Consider the following 24,776-nt stretch of genomic DNA (forward strand, 5'->3'; position numbering starts at 1 on the left):
CTTTCGACTCAGCGCTGTCCCCGAGTAGAAGTAGTAGGCTATTCCCAGCACCCACAGCACCGCAAAACACAGCAACACCCTGGATTTCCTCCGCATGGCTGAGGGCTTCTCTAATCTCCGTCCGCCTGGCTTGACTGCGTGTTCCGCGACTCCCCCGCTCCGCTATCCTCGGGCTGAAGAAGCTGCTGTGTCCGTGCGGGGCGCTTCGCTTCTCCGTGCGGCTTCGGCAGCCTTCGTTCAGTCGGTAAGGGGGAGCGGAGAGAGCAGGAAGCAGTGAGCCAACATCAGCGGGGTTAGAGGGCAAAGGCTAAACGAGTCTGATCCAATCAAACACCGGCTCAGGCAGCCCTGGAGGAGGGAAGAGGGCCGGGGGGTCGGCAGGGAGTCGAGCCGTGCGGTTCCGTGCCGGAGGCGGGTGGAGGAGGTCCCGATTGGGGAAGGACTGTTGGAAATGTTCAAATGTGGCTGAAGGAACACTGAGAGTAAAAAAAAAAAACCTTACATTGTTTCACTTTCTATGTTCAGGCGATAGGGGCCGCCAGAGACACTTTAAACTGGGTTAAAAGCAGCGTCTCAGGCGAACCTCATACTATTTATTACTATGCAAAAGAAAGGAGCAGTTATTGGGAAGGTGAAAGAGAAAAAAACTTACATTAGTTGGTCTAGTTGTCTGATACAGATGCAACTCAATATTTAAAAATAGTATCAAAAATTTGGTTATTCAAATCCAAAAGGGGAGTTTATTATGTTCCTAAAACTAATGAAAAAACAAAATTCACTTTCTGAGAAAATGTAAAGATTATATACGATCTATTCGAAAACGGATGTTTAATAGGTGATATGTTGTTGGACAGAATCATGGACAGAGACTGTTGCATTCCTCATGTCAAAAAACTCCTGAAACATCTTTATGTGTTTTATCTGGGCTAACAAGAAAAAGGACTGGATTGTTGTTCAGTGGTCCAACTCTGCTATTCAGATAATAGTAAATTTCGCATTTCATTCGGATATCAGAGTTTAGAAAAATCCCCAAAGCTCTCAGAGAACTGCAGCAAAAACTGGCATCTTGGGGTCACCATGCTCCCAAAAAAACCCATTAGATTAAATCTTTAGGCCAACTGGTTGTTTTGGAGGCATGTCAGTAAAAAAGCCTTTTATGTCTTACTTTCACAAACATTTGCTGTTTCTGGTGACCTGTCGGTTGCCCTTATAACGGGTCTCAGACTGAATAGAAAAATTTAATAAAATTAATTGGTTAAATAAATATTCAGCGCTTGTGGTGGCCCAAAGTTAACAAGAAAAACAACTGGGAGTGGCAAAGGCACTCTGCTTTTGTTAAGTAGTCTGACTATTTAGTGATTTAGTGAGTATTTTTGCTCCTTTTCTTTTCTTATTAGTTCAGTTTGACCTTATCCACTACTTCTTTAAAATTGTATTTCCATTTACTCTGGGCGAAATGTAGATTAAATGTTTTTGGCCCAGAATGCCTCAGGTGGTTTGTGCTCTTATAGTGAAAAAAACATAATGAGGAGAAAAACAAATACATTGCCTTGCGAAAGTACTCGGCCCCCTTGAACTTTTCAACCTCTTGCCACATTTCAGGCTTCAAACATAAAGATATAAAATTCTAATTTTTTGTGAAGAATCAACAACAAGTGGGACACAATCGTGAAGTGGAATGAAATTTATCGGATGTGTCAAACTTTAACAAATAAAAAACTGAAAAGTGGGGCGTGCAATATTATTCAGCCCCCTTGTGTTAATACTTTGTAGCGCCACCCTTTGCTGCAATTACAGCTGCAAGTCGCTTGGGGTTTGTCTCTATCAGTTTTGCACATCGAGAGACTGAAATTCTTGTCCATTCTTCCTTGCAAAACAGCTCGAGCTCAGTGAGGTTGGATGGAGAGCGTTCATGAACAGCAGTCTTCAGTTCTTTCCACAGATTCTCGACTGGATTCAGGTCTGGACTTTGACTTGGCCATTCCAACACCTGTATATGTTTATTTGTGAACCATTCCATTGTAGATTTGGCTTCATGTTTTGGATCATTGTCTTGTTGGAAGATAAATCTCCGTCCCAGTCTCAGGTCTCTTGCAGACTCCAACAGGTTTTCTTCCAGAATGGTCCTGTATTTGACCCATCCATCTTCCCATCAATTTTGACCATCTTCCCTGTCCCTGCTGACGAAAAGCAGGCCCAAACCATGATGCTGCCACCACCATGTTTGACAGTGGGGACGGTGTGTTCAGGGTAATGAGCTGTGTTGCTTTTACGCCAAACATATCGTTTTGCATTGTGGCCAAACAGTTTGATTTTGGTTTCATCTGACCAGAGCATCTTCTTCCACATGTTTGGTGTGTCTCCCAGGTGGCTTGTGGCAAACTTTAAATGAGACATTTTATGGATATCTTTGAGAAATGGCTTTCTTCTTACCACTCTTCCATAAAGGCCAGATTTCTGCAGTGTACGACTGATTGTTGTCCTATGGACAGACTCTCCCACCTCCGCTGTAGATCTCTGCAGTTCATCCAGAGTGATCATGGGCCTCTTGGCTGCATCTCTGATCAGTCTTCTCCTTGTTCGAGATGAAAGTTTAGAGGGACGGCCGGGTCTTGGTAGATTTGCAGTGGTCTGATACTCCTTCCATTTCAATATGATTGCTTGCCCTTGGGATGTTTAAAGCTTGGGAAATCTTTTTGTAACCAAATCGGGCTTTAAACGTCTCCACAACAGTATCTCGGACCTGCCTGGTGTGTTCCTTGGTCTTCATGATGCTCTCTGCGCTTTGAACAGAACCCTGAGACTATCACAGAGCAGGTGCATTTATACGGAGACTTGATTACACACAGGTGGATTCTATTCATCATCATCAGTCAGTTGGGACAACATTGGATCATTCAGAGATCCTCACTGAACTTCTGGAGTGAGTTTGCTGCACTGAAAGTAAAGGGGCCAAATAATATTGCACGCCCCACTTTTCAGTTTTTTATTTGTAAAAAATGTTTGCCACATCCAATAAATTTCATTCCACTTCACGATTGTGTCCCACTTGTTGATTCTTCACAAAAAATTGGAATTTTATATCTTTATGTTTGAAGCCTGAAATGTTTAGAGGTTGAAAAGTTCAAGGGGGCCGAATACTTTCGCAAGGCCCTGTATATATGCGGTTTCTTATTAAAGATAAATCAATTTTGAATCACTAAATATTCAGAGAGAAATTCTCAACTTTGTCAAGCTGGCAGCGTTGAATCTACCAAAGCTCACTTGTGTTTCCAGAAAGGTGCCAAAAACATGACAAATATTTTTCACATGTAAGCTGTTATGGCAGTAGTGGTCAAATAGGAGACTCACTGTGTCTCTTTGATCTGTTGTGTTCTTTTGAATGGATGGAAATCAAATTTGTACAGAAAGATAAAAAAGCAACACATGCAAATAAAGCAGAGGTGAGGAAATATATTTTTAAATTATATTTCTCTTTGCCACATTGGCTACACTAAAATTGACTATATCCATAGTTTTAAAAGCCCAGAGTCTGAAATGTCTTTTTAAGGATGGTTTTTGGCCATGCCCGTAAAATTAAATAAATGAAAGTTTCACATCTAAATCAACATGATTTGACAATACCTCCCGCCGTAAAAAAGCTAAAAAGGCATTACAAATTTGTAGTATTTTAACTTATATGTGAAAGACGGCATATTTCCTCTCAATTTTCCAAAGTCATGCTCTTTAGTTAAAAGAAACTGAACTTTTTGTCCATTCTTATTCACAAAATAGCTCAAGCTCAGTCAGATTGCATAGAGAGGCTCAATGAACAGTAATTTCAAGTCCTGGCGCATATCTCTAGTTGGATTTAGGAATGGATTTTGTCTGAAGCATTCTAACAAATCAAAATGCGTTCATCTAAACAATTTCATTGTAGCTCTGGCTGCATGTTTAACGTTGTTGTGCTTCTGGAAGGTGGACCTTCACCCCAGTGTCAAATCTTTTGCCCTTTATTTAGCTCCATCCATCTTCCCATCAACTCTGATAAGCTCCCTTGTCCCTGCTGTACAAAAGCATTTCCACCCCAATATTTTATCGTGGGGCTGGTGCGTTCAGGGTAATGTGGAGTGTCAGTTTTCATCCATACTTGCTTTTTGCGAGTAGGTCAAAAAGTAAAATTTGACCAGAATGCCATCATCCACGTTTGCGGCGTCCCCTACATGGCATTTGGTAAAACAGCTAACGCTGCTTAAAACTTCTCCACAACTTTCTCCCCTTTCCTTGGTCTTCAGGACGCTGTTTGTTCACTAATATTCTATAACAGATCTCTGAGGCCTTCACAGAACAGCTGGAGTCATACTGAAATAAAATTACGCACAGATGGACTCTACTAAACTGATCACTTCTGAAGGCATTTTGTTGCACTGGGGTTTATTTGAAGGGATCAGCTGAGAGTCAATTTCCTACTTTGTGCACACAATCTTGGCCAATAAAACTTATTCTGAAGAAGTTAAAATCTAAGAATAATTTTCCTTCCATTCCTCAATTATTGACCAGGTCACATCAATACATAAAATAAAATAAAAAGTGGCATAATGTGAATAAGTTCTAAGGTGTTCACAAGGTGTTGTATTCTGAAAGCCAGTAGTTTATTTAGAGCTGTTTACTTTGTTGAAGAGACCAGCGGTTGGTATTTAAACAGGCTGCAACATCCTTTATGAGAAAAATGCTTACAGAAGAGTTTTTTACTGTAGGATGACAAAATGTTTTAGAAACAAAGTTCTAAGTAAACTGGTTTCAGGATGAAAACTGTAATTATGAAAAAAAATGCAATTAATTGTTGATGAGAAATCCCTGCACGACCAACGGAGAAAGCGCCAATACTATTCAAGTCTAAAATAGCCTGAATTTATTTAAAAATGCTCAAAATAAGACAACAAATATATTGTATATTATAGAAAGTAACCCTGCAGTTTTAGTTGGTCTGCCATTATCAGATACTGGCTGAATACTAAATTTTAAATGGTTGCAGTAATTTTTCATTTTGAAATTAGAGTGAATTATTAGTTAAGTAATGGTCAACTGTCTTTACTTTTGAGGTGTGGCAACTTTATAAATGGGCCACGTACACATCATTCTTAGTGGCAGTGAAACGTAACTTTGGCTTCTTGGAACTCGTGTTTCAACATCTGAGCGAGATGGGATTGTAAAACCTGTTCCTCATAAAAAGCAGGAATTTCTCTTTACTGTGTGCACGTCTTAGGGCGTGAAAGGTCAAGGCAAACCTCGTAGCTACTTTGTAATCAGCCACAGGAGTCAGCTACTTTTACTATATGCAGTTCTTTAAGGTTATATGAGAAAATAAGCACAGCTCAGATTTCTACCCTTGCTAAACTAAATAAACCAGCTAACTGGTGTAGCTTCTTTGTCTACATGGCTTCTTTTCCTGAATCAGCATTACATGATGAACTTTAAACCTATTAGGTTTAGGATTTCTACTATAACCACATGTTTAAATGAAATTTTAAATTATTCCCTTAACCTACTGTATATTGTGTAAAAACATCTGATGTTTGATATCAAAAGTAAAAGCAAAATAACCCCAGTCTGTTTTGTGTTTGGTCAGCTCCAGTTCAAATGGAAATATCTAAACTGAATGATTCTACGCAAAACAGACTCCTTAAAACACTGAGATTACAAAACCTTTCTTCTTTTTTCAAAAACGGAGCGTCTTCCATGCTTTTTCGGCATCAAGTCAACCTTAAACGTGACATGCATGAAAGTAACAAGCAATATCTACATGGCTCAAACTTAAGACTGAAACTCAGACTTAATTATTTTGGAATGATTAAAAAGTAATTCCAACACAGTTTGGATTGAAAAACCTTTTTGAAAACTGAGAATTTTTCTTTTCTCAAAAAAGCCTCCTCTTGCACCATCTTTTTTTTAAACCCAGTATTGCATTGCCTCCATCTTCTGCGGGGTTGCCATGACGCAGGAGTAAAAGGCCGACTAAAATCATGGGACCTTTTCTTGGTTCCCCTCAAAAGACAATAAAAACAAATATTAATCAGAAACTGTAAATGCTGAAAGTGCTCTGTGATATGCAAACTTTCCTGTGATTGTTTTATAACAGTCTTACATGATCTGTGGGAGCTGAAAGGATTGGTTTACAGCATGAAAACTCAAACCATCACTAAGACTTTCTATTATCTCTGATGATCTACTCAAAGTACAACAAAACAGCTGTCAAATTTAACTGAACATAAAGCCACTCAAACATGATGTGCAACGATAGGTTTAGCAGCATTTGAAAAGGTCTCTTCATAATAAAAATACATTTTCTAGTTTAAATGGTAAATAAAACTTTAAAAGGCCTGAAATCCCTAAAATATTATAATTTAGTAGATGTCTCTAAAGAACAGTTCTCTCCTTTCATTAATTCATGTGTCAATCTGAAAGAATCAGCTATGTTCCTTCATAAATAAAGATGGAGTAATCTACACTTCATTTAAGAGATTATTATATAGTGCTGTAAAAAAGTATTTGCTCCTTTACAGGGTTCTCCCTTTTTTGTAATTTAAATGTTTCAGATAATCAAATTTTAACATCACGAAAAGATAACCTGTGGAGATACTGAAAGCAGTTTTTAAATGATTTCACTTAAGGAAAAACAAAGCTATCTAAAACCATGAATTAAGTCTGATTTACCTTTTTTTAAGCTGAGTTACAATTCACCAACCACTTAAATAGAACCTCTCTGATAACATGAAGTAGGCCATATGAAGTGAGCAACACATCATGGCCTGATCTAAAGTAATTTCGTCATTGAGTTATATCTTCCCGGAAAACTGTCACAAAGTTTTTTCTATGGGACTCCAGGGACCCACAGTGAGAGCCACTATCCAGAAAAAAAAAAACATGGGACAGCGGTGAACCTTGCCAGGAGCAGCCAATCCACCAAAATTACTCCAAGAGCGCATCGATGACTCCTCCACAAGGTCACAAATGAACCCAGGTCAACATCGAAAGCTCTGCTGGTCTCAAGGTCAGTGGTCAAAACTTCATAGCAGTGTTTGCAGCCAATGAGGTCACAACCAGTTATTAGGTTTAAGAGAGAAGTACATTTTTCCACATAAGGCCCAGCTGGTTTGGATACATTTATCCCATGATAAATAAAATAGTCACCTCAGAACTACATTTTGTATTTCCTCATATTATCCGTGTCTAATATTAAAATGTATTTGATGATCTGAAAGATGTAGGTGTGATGAAAAAAAAAATCATAGAGTGGCAAATGCATTTCACAGTGCAGAAAACAAAAGACATAATTGAAATTTATTTATACACTTATTTTTGCATTCAATGACAATTACATACCTTAAAAAAATTATACAGATTTCCCTAGAGGTGGTCCTACAGAAGAATCCTTAAGTCGAAACAGTATGTGGGGTCTACGTTAGGGGTCCACAGATATGAAAATCTGGGCCGACGTTAATATTCCTATTTTGGCCAATAACTGCTCATTACTGATATTATATATTTCCCAGCCTTTATGACACTGAAAAAACGAGCATACTGCTTATATTACTTCTCTGCTTCAGTTAAACCCCCCACAGTGATGCGTTGCTTACTGTCACATCCCTAAACAAACACGGCCACTTCCCTACCCTTCGAGAAAACATACACGAACAGCAACAAGATGGAAGGAAACATTGTTTATTAATATCAACCCAGTTTTACTTACGGGACCAATACGAATGTGTTAAAAATGACTAACTTAGGCTGATACCGATGTAAATGCAGATATAGCATGGATCCCTAGTCTACGTGACTCCACACGTAGCCTCTACATCCTCAGCCGGTCACATGCTGGGTGCTTACACTGCAGGCTATATCCAAACAGAGCTACCTTTATGTCTTTTAGGCTGCTGCAGTCAAAAATCTCTATTTCAGCTCTATTCTAAAGCAACTACATTACAGGCCTGATAGCTTGATACACGTGATGCTGTGACGCTGATTTCTGTTGACTGTTGTGCTTGAAAGAAAAAGAAAAAAAATCTTAATGTCAGGCTGTTAACAATACGAAGTCTTCAGTGACCTTTTCAACTTTTTGCACATCCCAATTTGTTTTCAATCGGGTTGTTTTGGGTAAATCAGACGGTGTACTTGTCCTCTCCCTGCCTCTGTGTTTTGTGGTAGTGGATGTAGTTGCTGTGCAGCTCGTTGAACACCTCTCTGACTCCTGTGTGCAGGCTGGCTCTCAGAAACTTGATATCCTGCTCCATGCACAGGTCCATTATGCAGTAGATGCCCTCAGTCAGATGTAGCTTGACGTCTGGTCGCAGAGTAACCTACAGAGGCACGAAAACGCACAGAGATTATAGAAAAATAAAAGACAGCAGAGGAGATAATGGGAGCCTTCCGCTTTATAAAGCAGACCTTTACTTCACTTGATGAAGTTCAATTTTAGTTAGAATAGGGTGAGACGCTGCTTGCATTTATAACATTATTACTCCCTGCTTTCCCATTTTTTTTTAGCAATCTTCCTATAATATTCATACCTCTTGAATTATTTGAGATTACCAGTATTAGCTTTAAATGTATTTTATATTACAAACACAAAGTGGTTCATTATTGTGATGTGTAAAGAATTAAATTCATAGCTTCCAATAAATTTTTAAAAATAAATATCTGAAAGGTTTGCATGCACATGTCCCCTTTGAAGAACCACCATTTTCTGCAACTGCACCTGAGAGTCTTTTGTTGTATGTTTCTCCAAATTTGCACATCTGGAGAGTGAAACTTTTGCTCATTGGTGGTAAAATAGCTCAAGGTTAGTCGGATTTAATGGAGTGTGCCTTTGAACAACAATTATCTGCTCTTGCCACAGATGCTCAATTGGATTTAGGACTAGACTTTGACTGGGCCGTTTTAACACTTGATTAGACTTTGATCTATACCTTTTCATCAAAACTCTGGCTTTATGTTTAGGGGCGAAGTCTTGATAGATGGTGACCCTCCAATATGGTCCTAAAACCTTTGCTGGATCGAACATGTTCAATCGGGCATGTCTTGGTAGGTTTGCAGCTGTGCCATACTCCTTCCATTTTTAAATGATGGACTGGCCCGTGCTCTGAGAGATGTTCAGTTTGGAATTTGTTTTTACTGCAATTGATTGCACAGAATTTAACTTAGTGGAAAACATTTTTACTTAATGGTATTAGAGTAAAGGGGTTAGGGAAAAAAACCTTTGCAGAAGAAAGGTTTTTACATCGGTCTACATGACTTCCAGTTATAATTTCAGATTGTTTGCTGCACAAGATGGTAATTTATGTGAGTAAAATAAACATTATTTTTACTCACCATTTATTTGAACCCATTAGTTATGTGAAATATCTCAAGGAGCTCTGTTAAAGCACTTTGGAGGCACAGAATCAGCCAGAATCGGTCCACATCCTCAGGTTGAATTGTGGGTAATGCATCAAGTAACGGAAAGACTTACATACACTATGGGAAATTAGTTCAAAGTTTATTTTTGTCCCTTTTTGTAACACTAGATGATTTATGTAGGATAATGTAAACAACACTGCCAGAGCTCTGATTGTTAATTGTAACAATCCATATTATTGGCAGAAATAAAGCGCCCCAAAATCAAATTTAGCTTAGGGTCCTGTGGAGGCTTGGGCTGGCCTTGTATGATTATATTTGCAAACATGCAGCACTGAACTGACCCTTTTGCTTTTTAAAGTCACATTATGTTTACATGTATAAAGAGAATTTTTATGATGCAGTTCTCAGAACGTAGGCTGAACCTGGAGCTGTTTGCTTTGTAATTCTGATATTTAAAGCAGGTCCTGCACAGCACATATACCTGTGTGACAAAAGCAAAGCAGCATGTTCAGCCAGCAAGAAAACTAATACTCCAACGACTTTGTTTTCTTTCTGCAACAATAGGTAAACGAACACTGGTCGAACAACAATCATCGTGATCGGTGAACCTTTACAAGCAAGCCAGCAGCACATTTAATAGCTTCTGCTTATTCATCCCAGTTACATTACACTCGTCAGGTACACAGGTGGCATTCACCATGACGTAGTCTGCACCCACCACAATCCTCAGACATTTGTCATACATGTCGGCCGCTCTGAACAGTCCGTGCTAAATGATTTAAACAGCACGGTTCCCATTATGAAGAAAACTACCTGCTATGCGTCACCACAACCACCAACCGGCGGATGAAAGGTGATGTGTAGTTTAAAGAATCTCCAAATACCTCGTTATGTTATTACACCTGGGTCAGCTTCTCACCCATGTGACTCTGCTACTGTACATACACCGCCAATTTAAACCTCCTTTTAACAATAACAATTTTTTTAAAAACTAGAAGACTGGCTAATAAAAATAACTACATAAATCAGATTATATTCAGGACCTTTCAAAAGAAAACTTAGAATGTACAAAAAATCATTTTATACCAGTAACAATTTGAAAAATCCATACTTTTTGCTTCAGTAAGTTTAAACAACCCAAGTTGACTAATCAGGCAACTTCTGAATAGAATTGGTTACACTGAGTTTTATTGATGGAGTTTAGATTAAATAAATAAATGAAATAAAAACCATGTATCATTTTTGTGTCTGCTCCTTCAAGCCCTTGACATGCTAAGCCTATATACCATTTTGTGCTCATAGGTTCAACACTGCCTACCTTTCTAATTCTCATGGCAATAAGGTATTTTGATGAATTATGAAGACAAATTAAAACCCAAAGGGTTTTTTCCATTATGTTACATTACAGCCCATTATTTATTTAGATTAAATGTTCTTTGTATTGCATCTAATTACAACAAACCTTAAGTAACGGATACTATTTATGTAGAAATAAATAGTCAGTTCAATCTAATCGTAACATTTTAGGGAGCAATTCCTCATATTAAGCATGTATGAAGTGAGAGTGGAAAGGAAAACTCCTGTTTTAACGCGAATAAACCTCCAGCAGAACCAGGGTCAGTGTGAGCGGCCATCTGCAGTGACCGACTGGGGGTTTGAAAAGACAGAGCAGACACAAAATACAGACTGACTCAGGAGTACTTTCTGTGTTTAAGAAATATTAAAGAGTTAATGGCAGCAGCAGGCTTCATCGAAAACATGTTTGCTGGAGTAAATCCTGTTGAGTCATTGTGACCTCTGGTTAAACCAATATAACTCTAAATGACCTCCTGCTGGTGATTATTTACTGGAATCACACAAACACATTTCCTTACAGCAAAGTGTGACAAAACATATAGCAGCTGAAAAATGAGTATGAAGTGAAGAGACATGAGGCAGATGGCTGTGAGAAAATGACCAAACAGACCAAAATGCAACAGCAGGATGTGAAAGTTGAGATAAATTAAGTTTGATAATCCAGTTACTTTGGTCTCCATTAGAAATTTTGTAAGAACCTAATCTGACATCCGGGTTCAATATTGATAGGCCACCGCATGGCTGCTGCTGAGAATATAAAAAAAAACAAAAAAAAACTCTGTTGTCAGCAAGTTTACGATGACACCTGTAAAACAGTGAGCATTTACTCCATTGCTGTTTTATTTAAAATTTACTTTTAGATGAAAATAAACTCCTACAATTTGTTCAAACTCTGGCTGCTACATTGGGGCTTGAGTTTAAAATAGATCACTAAATTACTTCTAAACTACAAAGAGCACATACTTTTTCTAAAGCCCAATAAAAGCACATAAACTGATATTTTAAAGACTCCAACATCTTCTGCAACATTCCCGCTTTCTTTCTTCATTAAGAAACTCATTACAACACTTTGATGCGTGTTTCTGGGCTAGAAACTGCTGATTCAGGGGACACGTTAAACGCAGTCTGGCAGCAGACGGGAGCCGCACTCAGAAGCCAGACATGACTCAATGGACTGAGGGAACATCCAGCCTTAATCTTTCCTCCCGTACACAAACTTACAGAAGTACAGGACCTGCTCAGCGAATTTCGTCAACATCTACAGTTTGGCTGCTGGGAATATTTCCTTTGTGCCTTTGAGCCTCAATGTCTCTTAATACCCATGTTTGTCACCTACACACTAACATCTGCAGAGAAAAATACTAAAGATAAGACTGTGTTGGCTTTGTGCTGCTGTATGAACAGATGTATGCATGCTGGTTCTAACCTACTGTTATTAAATTATAAAACTGTGGAGTAAATGCTGCTTAAAGATACAGAAGACAATCATTCAGTGTGTAGGTGGTTGAGTGTATACCTTCTGCAGCTCTGTGACGTACTGAGCCACCATAAAGGCTGGCAATGCAGTGAAGCTTTCGGGTGTGGCAGCAATGTGAGAGTACATCCTCTCAGTCAGTCTGGAGCACTGCAAATAAACGTCACTGTCCACACCTGCAGAAAACAGAGCTTGCATTCATTTATTAACTGGCTTGAGACACATGAAGCTCGTCTGTTTGGCTAATGCCAATGAGAAGTCAGGTTTGACAGGAATCATCATTTTCTAAAGTCGGTCCTTTGTTCCTTTAACTGACATCAATGAATACAATCCCATCGAAAGGCTCAAACACACCAGGTTCAATCATTAAATCATCAAATATAAAAGTTTAGAAGACCCTTTCAAAGTATGTTTCAATAAGTACTTTGACTTGGAGTATAAAAAAGTATGTTCTGGGACTAATTAAAGAATTCTACTAAAATAAGGAGTACAGGAGCTCAGTTGTAAGTGTGAGTGTGTGAGTAATTCACCGGCAGCTCTCCTGTTTCAGATTAAATGAAATGATTCCACCTTGAGGCATTGGGGATCTGATGTTCCTCCCTGATTTACTGGTTGAATAAATCATTTTCACTCACAGTAGCTGAACATTGCTCTATGATGCTGTACAAGAAGAACATTGCATCATTTGACAGTAATCGGTTAAATGTAACAAAGTAAAACAATTAAATTACCAATAAATGGTTATAGTGGTTTAGATTGTGATTAGTCCAGTCAAAGTAGAAAACAAAGCAGCAATAGAGTAGAACAACACAGGGTGGTTTACACAGAGCTCCATCTTTAACTGATAAATAATCTTGTTGATGATATTTGGGTTCAGCTGTGTAAATACTTTGTGGAACCACCTTATTACAGCTACAGCAATTACCTCTGTCAACTCTGACCAGCTCCTATGACCACACCAGCATGATGCTGCCACCACCATGCGTTACCATGCTGATTATGTGTTCAGTTCAATGTAATGTGTTAGTGTCTATTTCCAAGCACACGTCATGTATTGCATGTCCCCTACATGTCTTCTGTGAAACTGCCAGTTCTCTTCTTACAACAAAGGCTTTCATCCTTTCATACATGGAGTCCACGACGAGCAGTTGTCCTGTCAACAGATTCTCCCACCTGAGCACTGAATTTCTGCAACTCCTCCCGAGTTACCACTGGGCCTCTGAGCTATTTTTTCTGAATAATAGTGTTCTTGCCTGGCTTGTTAGTTTACTTTCCATTTTCAGAGGATAGATTGAGCAGAGCTCTGTGAGAAGTTTGTTATATTGGCTTACATTTTAGTGCTGCTTTAAACCTCTCCAGAGCTTTCTCCCTGACCTGTCTGCTGTGTTATTTATTTTTTGCTCTGATGTCTCCTGTGTTTGAAGGTTGCTGTATGAACAACATATGGTTCAGGCACCTGAGTCAGTGTCCCCTCTCTGCCGACCCTCCTGCATGATAGATGCCACCAGCCGATAGAAGACATTTAAGAAGGATGGAGCTGCCTTGGATATCACCTGGAGACACACAAGTATGTGGTACAATCATTTAGTGCATGGTACTTTGTTATTGGGAATGCTTTTTTCCTCTTTAACAGAATTCAATTTAACAAATTCTGTTTGGATGTATTGGAAGTATTATTGTTAGCTTTTAAACTGGGACTAAATTTAAATAAAAGAGGTAAATAATAGGTTTTGGGCATTAAAAATTAAAGAACTGCAACCGTTTTTAAGGGTTTGGAGTCCTGAAGAGTCCATCTCACATCAGTTTCACTGCTCCATGGTGCAGACAGAGATGGTCAGCACACACACTACTGAGCTGTAAGCAGACATGGGCCAGTTACTTGTCCCAAGGTTATAACAAGCTTCTGGTTTTGAAACTGCTTTCACTCCCATTACTATTGCTCAAAAGTGATTTTATGAGAGATAAAGAATCCGCGTGCCTGGAGTTTTCTTAAACCCTGTAGGGCATAGAGTAATGTAGCGCTGCCCCACCCTGAATGGCTTGTGCACACTGCAAGGCTACCTGACTTTGTTGGTTGCTTACAAGCTTTCCTGTTTTAAATATAGGCGGTGATGGATGAATGGACGGACGAAAGTATGGGTGAATACATGAGAGAGATGGCAAGAGAAAACCTTATTAAACCGATTTTTAAGTAAATACAGTGACACCAAACTAGCATTGTTTTCTCAAAGTTATAATGTAAGAGTGTCAAACTGTTCCAAACTGAGCTGTGAGCTTATTGCTGTTTCTTGTCCTCTTCTCCAGACTTGTCTCCAGTCCTGCTGTGGACGGATGGAGGTAAAGAGCAGCAGGAAGAACATAAATGAGGCAGGGATGAAGTCACCAGCCCTAGTTGGAGCTCAGCAGTGGTTTCCATCAACTTAAACATGCTTTATGCCAATCCACCCCTACCTCTTTTTACACCACCTCCCTCTCAAGTCTCCTCTCTCCATATTACACCCATACTTTTGCATTTTGGACCAGATCCTTCTGTGTCCTGATTAAATCAAATGCTTTAACCCATCATCTCCAGCTTCCTTTCTCATTTCCAAATCATCCCTTCTCTTCCTCTATAAAATTACTCTGCTTTATTTTCTCTTCCTCCATTTTCGTGATGTCTTTTCTCCCTACAAACATCTGACAGCACTTAACTGGTTCTTGGCCAATTTAATTCAAACCAGCTGCCTCATTTGAATTCTGCTTAGTCATTTTATAGAGTTAAAAATTTTCTCATTGGGACAAAGACAAAAAAAAAGCTATTGTGTGGCCTGGAATATAAATACTCTCATTTGAGAATAATCTAAATGTTTCAGTTTAAGGGAAAAATGCTCTTTTTAACTTAGCTGACCCTTTGGGGCAAAACACAAACTTTTAGAGAAGCTGAAAATGTGAACATCACAAGGTTTCCATGCTCATGAAGTACAATTGTACAGAACTGCAATATCCTCTTGTTGAAAGCGACATTCCTGTGTGGAGTATCCCGAGGGCTCAGCAGCAAGACATACCACATTTTCTTCATATTATAGATGCATAGCACAATTCACCTATACCAACTTTCAAAACATGACGGCAAACAATGGGTTTCTTATGCAAGACACAGCTTGCAGAAGATCAGATACAGATACATCTTTTTAAAAAGCAAAACTGGCCGGAAAATGTAACCTTCAGTTGTATTTAAAAGGTGGTATTTGTTATTCTGACCAGGTGCTGTCTCTAGGGAAAGGCTAGGCTTGTTCAAATATTAAATCCTCCCACTACTCGATTACATCTCCACAGATGGATGTGGTATACTATTCAAAATGTTACAGGGGCTTTGCAAAAAGGGTGTAAACATTATTTTTTTTTAGCACTAGACACAGTTTTAGGAATCTAATCAATATTTATGCTTTTAACCACAGCAAAAGGAGACTTTGTCTGTGTTTGAGTTTTTCTAAGATGTGTTTACAGCCCCAAACTCTGTACATTCAGACTCGGGGCTAAAAGGGTTAATGATTTTGATGCAATTGAAGCCACAGGCCTACAGAGCACAGACAGACTGAGGCCAAGAGTGAATTAGTCGGGGTATCTGCTTCCAGCAGGAGTGTTACACTCCATCTAGAAGGCACATCGAGAAGCCACATGATCCAAAGCACAGCTCATGATCAGCTCATGATCCAAAGCATGTCAAATCTTCTGTAAAACATGGTGGAGGTGTGATGGTGTGATGGGCATGCATGGCTGCCAGTGGCGCTGGGACACTAGAGTTTATTGATGATGTGACAGAGATGTTCAGAGACATACTGTCTGCTCAGATCCAGCTAAATTTGATGAAACAATTGGGTGGCATTTGAAAATACAGATGAAAAATAAATTAAAGAGGAGAAAACTCAGCGTCTCATGATGTCCATGAGCCCAAGACTTTAGGCTGTAATTGCCAGCCAAGGCTTTTCAACAAGTATGAGCAATTTACATTTTATTTTCAGTTATGTAATTTGTCGAATTACTTTTAAGCCCCTGACATGAAGGGATTGTTTTTTACAGTGTAAATAAGGATCTGGTCCATGCAAATGTATGCAACAGCTGCCCTGTACAATTTCTGTCTGTCTGGTACTTTTGCTGAATATTTTCATTAGTGATCAATTACAGCATCAGGGTAGGTTAGTACAGATTTCTATTTTTTCTGCTATAATTAGTCTCCAATGCCTTTACAACTAAACGGAGGAGAAATGAAGGGAGGGGGTACCGGTTTGTTTCGTTGCTTCACTATTTATTTGAAATTTTCCTGCACTGATTCGTACTGCGGCAGAAGGGAGCGTTCGTTGCATGGTTTGAACTCTGCAATTTGGAAGCGCATCTCGACGAGGGAGCTCAGACTAACAGAACACCGTCAAAGAGCTGTCTGTGTCCGTGAAGCTAATATTTAAACAGATAGCATTAGCTCATGCTGTCTGGGAGGTTTAAAACTTCACTGTTGCAGATACCAGAGCTTTACTGCGACATCTTTTAGCATTTTGTTTTTTTTCCTATCTGTCTGCCTCATCGGGAAAGTTCCTTTGAACAACAGTTTGTGTTTGCCTGGTTGGCTAAAGAGGTTAGCATAGAGCGTCTGAGTGTCTCTGATGTTACAGTGCTGCTGCTGGAAGAAGTGTGACAATCTGGACAATTATGTCTTTCTACCTGCCGGTGACACTTGATGATGGCAAACAGTGCCTCGTGGATGGCCAGGAATGAAGCGTTATAAACAGTTGGGCTCAAGTGGTCGAGAGGCAGCGACTGCAGCGCTCCAAGGACCAGAATCACATGTTGAGGGTTGGCAATGAGCCCCTCCCCTTGGCGCAGCAATGCCGTCAGTGACGTCACCATAGGAACTGTGAAAGGGAGGGTCAGAGAGGGATCCAGGCTGGACGATCTCACCAAAAACTGCAACACAGAGGAAGACCAGCACTATGATAAGGATATGCGAATGCAGACAAAGATTCAGGAGTTTAGGATTCTTCTTCCCTTATTTTGTACATCTTTGAAGTATTAAATAATGGAACAGCAACATTAAAAACCAGCAGTTTCAAATAAAGACACTTGAATGCAATCTATGTGAGTTGAAGGACTTTTTGTGCCCGATAGCGTGTTTGTTTGAGAAAGAGAGGCTCAGTAAAAATGTCAAGTACACATCTACACACCAAAACTGACATTTAGCTGCTGTGTCATCTAAAATAGTTTCCTCATTCCCAGACAGTAAAACTGCTGACCTCAGTTATTTTCACTGTGTTATACTAAAAATGTCTGTGTGGTTTAACTCCCGTCTAAACCTAAAAAAAGGAATGGCAGACTGGAAAAGTCTAACTCAGCAAGAAAAAGAGCTTAATAAAGCCTCATTTCATGAGGGTACCTCCTCCTGACATTAGGACTGCATTTAATAATGACAGTTACAGCCATAGACTACATAGAAGAGTAGATGCAGCACTGGCTTTGTTAAACCAGTAGAATTTATATACAGCTAATTAATGTTCAGAAACATGAAGAAAACATAATAAGTATAATATCACAAAATATTATTTTCATTATTTTATTAAAATTTGACAAAAAAGCCATTATAAATCATATGTATTTCATTAAAACACTATACAGCAAACTATAATACAACTGATTTTACTGACTTCACCAGACTCTTGTTAGTTTTTCATTTTATTTAAAATAAATATTTGTAATTCATATTTTGTGTCCTTTTCCATTTTTCATCATAACCTAATAAACAGGTTGTGACAATACCAATAGACTTTTTTTTAAATATTATTATGAAACATTTAATACATTTTAATTATTATTATTATTACATGATGTAATAATAATAGATTTTAAAATGAATGATAAAAACGTATTATTGTGATTTTCTATGGTGTTGGCCCAACTTCTTAGAAATAGCATCTCTAAGGACATTAGCTAACCTTAAGTCTTAATCCCTCATTAACACCATCCACACTGAAGAGTGTTTTGTCCACATGAGCTGGTTGTGCTTACATGTTTACAGGTTGGGCAGTGGAGCAGGTTGAGTCTTTTAAATACCTCAGCATGGAGCTGAACAGGTGTCTCCCCTTTTTCCAGCATGTGATCTACATTAACAAAAAAACTCAACATCTGCTGAGAAAACCTAAATGCTTTTCATGTCAGTAAAAAGGTTTTGAAACTGGTTTACTGCTCACTTATGGAACCCATCCTCATTTTCAACGTCTCGTCCTGGTGCAGTTTCATTACAATTAAACACAAATCAAAACTTTCGTGAAATATCAACTACTGGTTCAGTTCGAAGCTCCCAGTCAGACCTATACAACGACTCTGTGGTCAGGATTTTTGTAGTATTCTGTTTGAATAGTTTATCTTTTATTCCTATATTTACTGTCTATTGTGAAAGCAAAGAATTTTGTGCTGTGGATGGCTCGCAATATTACAAGAGACCACAGAGTTTCATTTAAAAGCTTTGGTACAGAGATGTCCTGTACAGCTTTCTGTGCATCTCAAAGTACGGCACTGACATTTGACATATGATCTACAAGCTTATACAGCTTCTCATCTTCTCCGTCTATGGTCACAACCCCCAGCTTTGGTTTCGGATGCTGTGGATCTCTCACATGGTTAGTATATTACTCCTTCAGGCTTATTTTTCCAACAGAGCCGGCCATTATGTGTGTCAGTGTGTCCTTTTTCTTACCCCCATGGCAGAAATGATCTGTGGAGCGATGAGCCACAGAGCTTTCGAGCAGCTCTCCGGTAGCTGACAGCTGGACAGCAGCTTAACAGTAATTACTGCTGACAGCACCTCCTGCAAGACAGTAAAATAAGGAAGCAAAACTTGGGTGAACGTTTTAGTACGTGGGACGACTTTTCCTCAAAATATACATGTTTACACTCAAAGCCATTAACAAAAATAAACATTCAAACAGTTATGCAATACTGAAAAAAACGTCAAATCAGAAAAAACTATCATAACTGCGCATAAAACACCTGTCTGCAATATTTCTCACTCTTAATACCTTTGTCTCACCTTCCAGTTTCCTGCCCTCAGCTTGCGAACATCCAGGCCATCTCTGATCATCAACAGAAGCATATTGAACTGACTTGTCGTATTCTTCTCCACCAGGTGGTGCAACAGCTCCTGCACTGCTGGCTCCAGCTTCCCAGCATCAGTAGTTGACAGCCAAGGGGCTAAAAGCAAGTAAGAGGTCCGTTTTCTTTCTGTATTTTTATTACATTCTGGACATTTGAGTCGTATTAACTATTAACCTTGAACCCGTTTGAATAGCAGTTGGGTCTTGTTATCTGTAGGTTCCACAAAGATAAACATAATGCTAAAACTGGCTTCTAAAGTGTGTTATTGTGAAATCTGGTTAGTTTTGTGGCTTCTGGGCTAACTTAAATCAGCTCAATTTCAGAATCTCTCTTATAAAAAAAAAAGTATCTTTGACTAAACGCAACAATAATGAACTTTTTAACATTTATTTTAGTTGATAATACTCATCAAAACAGCAGTTTTAGCGCTCTGTTTGGCACATTAAACCCAGTTTAAGACGCTCAGGTCCAGTTCAATCTCAATTCAAAGTTTATGAGAACCAGAGAGGTCGTAGAATCACCCTCTTTGTTTCTGGATGGGTGTGCATTTGGTCACTAATTTAAAACCATACAGAGATAAAGCATGTCAAATAAAATTAAAATCTGTGTAAAAACTGCAGCAATTGTTAAACGTTATTAGAATTTCATCCTTAAAAATACATTTCAATGTCTGTGTCCCATTCTTATCCAGAAATGTTTTGGCTTAGGAACCCTGCATTAGGGTCAATTCATTAGACAGAATAAAAAAGAATAACAGTAATCTCTTGGGGATAAAATTTAACATGGGGACACAAAATATAACTATGAGCTGAAAGGCTTATATTCTTAAAATGTTAGTAAAAAAAATAGCCTTAAATCATTAACTGTTATTCTGCAAAATATGCATAACCTTAAATGTAAACTTATGTATTCGAATAAGCTCTTTATCGATTGCTCCATTTACCTGTCAGGAGTCGGTTCACATTCTGTATTATCTCAACATAGAGCTCCTCCAGCTCCTCTCCTTTCTCCTTCTCCTCTACCCTCCTCTCAGTCGCTTTATAAAAAGCTGAAAGAAAATGTAGCGAGCAGACCAGGAAGTCCATGGGCCTCGGAGCCGAGCTCATTTCTCTAAGAATCTGCTGGCAGAAGGTCTGATAAAGGCTCATGTGAGTCAAGGTTATCTGCTTGTTCTCCAGCTGCAAGGACATCGAGGCCAGTTCACTCTGCAGCATCACCGTCACAACCTCCACAACAAAGGCTTGACCTAGGGCGCTGGCTGGCTCGGTTACTGCCTCGAAAAAGGCACTTTGGGGCTTTAGGGCAGACTCGACAGCAGGTCCCAGTACAGAAGTTGTCTTCCTGAGTATTTCTGTTAAAGTCTGATCTATTGCCTTGCTTCTTCCCAAGTTAGACATCATTGCTTGGGAGAAGGAGGTCAGAGAGGCCAGGAGAAGATGGACCGACAACATGGATGCTCCAGAACTGGGCAGCTCATTTTGCCTACTTACCATTTCCTTACTGGTTAAATAGGAAGCAAACTGGTCCAGGTTGAGTCTAACACTGCTATTTCTGGTTATAATCAGCTGCACCAATGATTCTATGAAGCCCTGTGCTGCACTGACAAAATCCAGCCAATCAGAGTGGATTGTGGCTGTAGGTTTTCTGCAGCTGCTGTGCCGCAGGAGAGATGACAGCACAGTCTGCAGAACGGTACCGCCGTGGATATGCTTCAAAACACTCTGGAAGTTGTTTCCCTTAAGGAGGTAAGTCAGAGTCCGGAGAAGCTTCCCAAAGAACAAAGCAGCTCCGGATTCAAGAGGCTCCACAACCGTCTGCTCTGGCTGCATGGAAGTAAACATGAAGATGAGGAGGAGGAAGATGGAGGAAAGATCTTCAGAGTTCATCCCGTCTGGATTCAGGTTTGTCAAGATCTGGATCAAGTTTAGAAGCTCCTTGGTTTTTGTGTCTGTCAGCAGGACGAACATTTCTCCAGCTTTAGAAGAAGCAGAGATATCCTTAACTAGGGCTTCAATGATCAGCGGTGAGAAAACAGGCTGACAGACATTGATGTCTGAAGAAACTGATCCAGTCTTTTTCATCAGAAACGAAGAACAAGCTTTGGGTGTACATCCTGATCTTAGTACGCTTACAATCCTCTGTGCGATGGAGCGAACTGTAGCAGAGAACAGTGAGGGCAGCTCTGGAAAAACTTTGCTCAGAGCAAGCTGTGAGGATATGGAGGAGAAACTCAGACTATCAGGTGGCTGATCTTTGGCTCTTTCCACGTCTCCGTGTATCAACGAGCCCACCAACACATGGGCAATGTGGCTGGCGTCTTCTTCGCTCAGATAGAGAACAATCAGAGGTAAATTTGACACAACAATATACCAATGTGCAACAGGGTATGTGCTGCCATTTACACTGGCTATCTGACCGTCCCACACATGCTCTCCGACAGGTCCCCCCTCGAGCTCTGACTTGGCTACGATGAACTGTACTGCCCTCTTCAGCTGGGCTGTGGTGTTGCTTTCACCCAGTATAGCGTTATCCAGTAAAACCCTTTTCATCTGCTGCAGGGTGAGGAGTTTGAGCAGCAAACAGTTCATTGGGCTGCAGGATGGAGATGGATGGAGACGTGCTGGTAGGATTGCACCTGATAAAAGAGTCTCCAAGTGGGTTAGGAGAGGAGAGGCCTCAGCGTCGTCCTCAGTGGCCATCAGGAATGAGTCCACAGACGTGTATTTGCTGCAGTGGATGTGGAAGAGAACGTCCACTTCCACCCAAGTATATCTAAGCAGGAGAGCAGCCTCCTGGGTCTTCTGTTCCCAGAGGGATGCTTTTAACTCTTTCTTTTTGCCTTTTTTTGGAGTCCTCTGAGCAGAAGTCACATTTAGTTTCAAAGACAGATTTAACAGGTCTTTGATAGTCTGCTGCATCTCTTCCATGAATCCTTTGCTTCGCCTGACAAGAAGAACCGGAGAAGAATTATCCAGAGTTTTCAGGTTAAATAAAACAACATGAAGCAGCTGACAGAGGCTGGACAACTTTAGAGATGCCGCTTCTTTCCTCATGTGTCCGTGTCCTCCATCTACCTCCATCGCCTCTCCGTCTCCTTCTTCGCTCACCAAGTCAGGCTGTAAATGGGTCGTGATGTTCTGTAACACTAATGAGCTGATTTCCAGGACTTGAAAAGGTGATGAGTCCAGAAGGCAAGTCCTAAGAGACGCAGATATGCCCTCAGAGAGCAGAGGAGGGCGGCGCTCAACCAGAACTGGCCGACAGATCACAGAGAGGAGCGAGGAGAAGAGATGAGGCAGCTGACGGAGCTTAGTGTAGGTCTGGAGGAGACTGCACACCATGAGCTGGTAAGAGGCAAAGAGTAGTTAGTCTCAATAAAAACTAATATGGTATAGGATGAATGAACAATTCAGCAAACAGGAAACAACACAATACTAAAATTGACTTTTGAAGTGCTTTAATGCTCGATGCCTCTGGACTAACTCAGATCTCTGGTATTTGAACATTTACAGGTCCTTCTCAAAATATTAGCATATTGTGATAAAGTTTATTATTTTCCATAATGTCATGATGAAAATTTAACATTCATATATTTTAGATTCATTGCACACTAACTGAAATATTTCAGGTCTTTTATTGTCTTAATACGGATGATTTTGGCATACAGCTCATGAAAACCCAAAATTCCTATCTCACAAAATTAGCATATTTCATCCGACCAATAAAAGAAAAGTGTTTTTAATACAAAAAACGTCAACCTTCAAATAATCATGTACAGTTATGCACTCAATACTTGGTCGGGAATCCTTTTGCAGAAATGACTGCTTCAATGCGGCGTGGCATGAAGGCAATCAGCCTGTGGCACTGAGGTCTTATGGAGGCCCAGGATGCTTCGATAGCGGCCTTTAGCTCATCCAGAGTGTTGGGTCTTGAGTCTCTCAACGTTCTCTTCACAATATCCCACAGATTCTTTATGGGGTTCAGGTCAGGAGAGTTGGCAGGACAATTGAGCACAGTGATACCATGGTCAGTAAACCATTTACCAGTGGTTTTGGCACTGTGAGCAGGTGCCAGGTCGTGCTGAAAAATGAAATCTTCATCTCCATAAAGCTTTTCAGCAGATGGAATCATGAAGTGCTCCAAAATCTCCTGATAGCTAGCTGCATTGACCCTGCCCTTGATAAAACACAGTGGACCAACACCAGCAGCTGACACGGCACCCCAGACCATCACTGACTGTGGGTACTTGACACTGGACTTCTGGCATTTTGGCATTTCCTTCTCCCAGTCTTCCTCCAGACTCTGGCACCTTGATTTCCGAATGACATGCAGAATTTGCTTTCATCTGAAAAAAGTACTTTGGACCACTGAGCAACAGTCCAGTGCTGCTTCTCTGTAGCCCAGGTCAGGCGCTTCTGCCGCTGTTTCTGGTTCAAAAGTGGCTTGACCTGGGGAATGCAGCACCTGTAGCCCATTTCCTGCACACGCCTGTGCACGGTGGCTCTGGATGTTTCTACTCCAGACTCAGTCCACTGCTTCCGCAGGTCCCCCAAGGTCTGGAATCGGCCCTTCTCCACAATCTTCCTCAGGGTCCGGTCACCTCTTATTGTTGTGCAGCGTTTTCTGCCACACTTTTTCCTTCCCACAGACTTCCCACTGAGGTGCCTTGATACAGCACTCTGGGAACAGCCTATTCGTTCGGAAATTTCTTTCTGTGTCTTACCCTCTTGCTTGAGGGTGTCAATAGTGGCCTTCTGGACAGCAGTCAGGTCGGCAGTCTTACCCATGATTGGGGTTTTGAGTGATGAACCAGGCTGGGAGTTTTAAAGGCCTCAGGGAATCTTTTGCAGGTGTTTAGAGTTAACTCGTTGATTCAGATGATTAGGTTCATAGCTCGTTTAGAGACCCTTTTAATGATATGCTAATTTTGTGAGATAGGAATTTTGGGTTTTCATGAGCTGTATGCCAAAATCATCCGTATTAAGACAATAAAATACCTGAAATATTTCAGTTAGTGTGCAATGAATCTAAAATATATGAATGTTAAATTTTCATCATGACATTATGGAAAATAATTAACTTTTTCACAATATGCTAATATTTTGAGAAGGACCTGTATACCTCTTGGATTTGTCGAATAAAGAAATAAATATCCAAGTCAAGTGCAGATTATTTAAAGCCTATTAATTTTAGTACCATCATTTTGTTTAAAAATGATTTGTTTGGCACTTTAGACCCAGTTTAAGAACCACAGGTCCATTTAGGCCAGACTGTAAAGGTATCTGGAGAACAAACATGTAATAAAGGGGCCTTCTTTTGTTTTTTGGTGTGTGTAGTCAGTCAGCAAGTCACAAACCAAAATACCGATGGGTAAAATATTAAGGTCAAAGTGTGATTTGGCTGGTTAAACATAAACCATGTCATATTTGTCTAAATCAGTGTGAAAATCACT

The 24,776-nt window shown here is 39.9% G+C and overlaps 2 protein-coding genes and 1 long non-coding RNA gene across 6 annotated transcripts in view; 1 reads left to right on the forward strand and 2 right to left on the reverse strand.

Moving 5' to 3' along the window:
* The window catches only part of galnt2 (UDP-N-acetyl-alpha-D-galactosamine:polypeptide N-acetylgalactosaminyltransferase 2), a 78,637-nt gene extending 77,086 nt beyond the window's left edge, over window positions 1–1,551 (reverse strand). The window contains exon 1 of one of the 2 annotated variants that reach the window (XM_047362791.1): window positions 1–1,551. In XM_047362791.1, the coding sequence (XP_047218747.1) occupies window positions 1–96 (96 nt within the window). In that variant the 5' untranslated portion in view covers window positions 97–1,551. The other variant, XM_047362792.1, reaches the window with a different exon arrangement.
* On the forward strand, window positions 121–16,894 carry LOC124866825. The gene is made up of 3 exons (XR_007037928.1): window positions 121–244; window positions 13,630–13,772; window positions 14,510–16,894. It is a non-coding gene; the product is annotated as an uncharacterized LOC124866825 (long non-coding RNA).
* The window catches only part of urb2 (URB2 ribosome biogenesis homolog), a 24,317-nt gene continuing 6,844 nt past the window's right edge, over window positions 7,304–24,776 (reverse strand). For 2 of the 3 annotated variants that reach the window (XM_047362789.1, XM_047362790.1), the window contains exons 6-12: window positions 20,268–22,668; window positions 19,260–19,420; window positions 18,927–19,037; window positions 16,901–17,143; window positions 13,662–13,758; window positions 12,248–12,381; window positions 7,304–8,336 (exon numbers count right to left, since the gene is read on the reverse strand). In XM_047362789.1, the coding sequence (XP_047218745.1) occupies window positions 8,139–8,336; window positions 12,248–12,381; window positions 13,662–13,758; window positions 16,901–17,143; window positions 18,927–19,037; window positions 19,260–19,420; window positions 20,268–22,668 (3,345 nt within the window). In that variant the 3' untranslated portion in view covers window positions 7,304–8,138. Of the gene's footprint in view, window positions 8,337–12,247; window positions 12,382–13,661; window positions 13,759–16,900; window positions 17,144–18,926; window positions 19,038–19,248; window positions 19,421–20,267; window positions 22,669–24,776 lie in introns of those variants that run through there. The other variant, XR_007037927.1, reaches the window with a different exon arrangement.

This window comes from Girardinichthys multiradiatus, chromosome 4, assembly GCF_021462225.1.
Source record: "Girardinichthys multiradiatus isolate DD_20200921_A chromosome 4, DD_fGirMul_XY1, whole genome shotgun sequence".
Classification (NCBI taxonomy): domain Eukaryota; kingdom Metazoa; phylum Chordata; class Actinopteri; order Cyprinodontiformes; family Goodeidae; genus Girardinichthys; species Girardinichthys multiradiatus.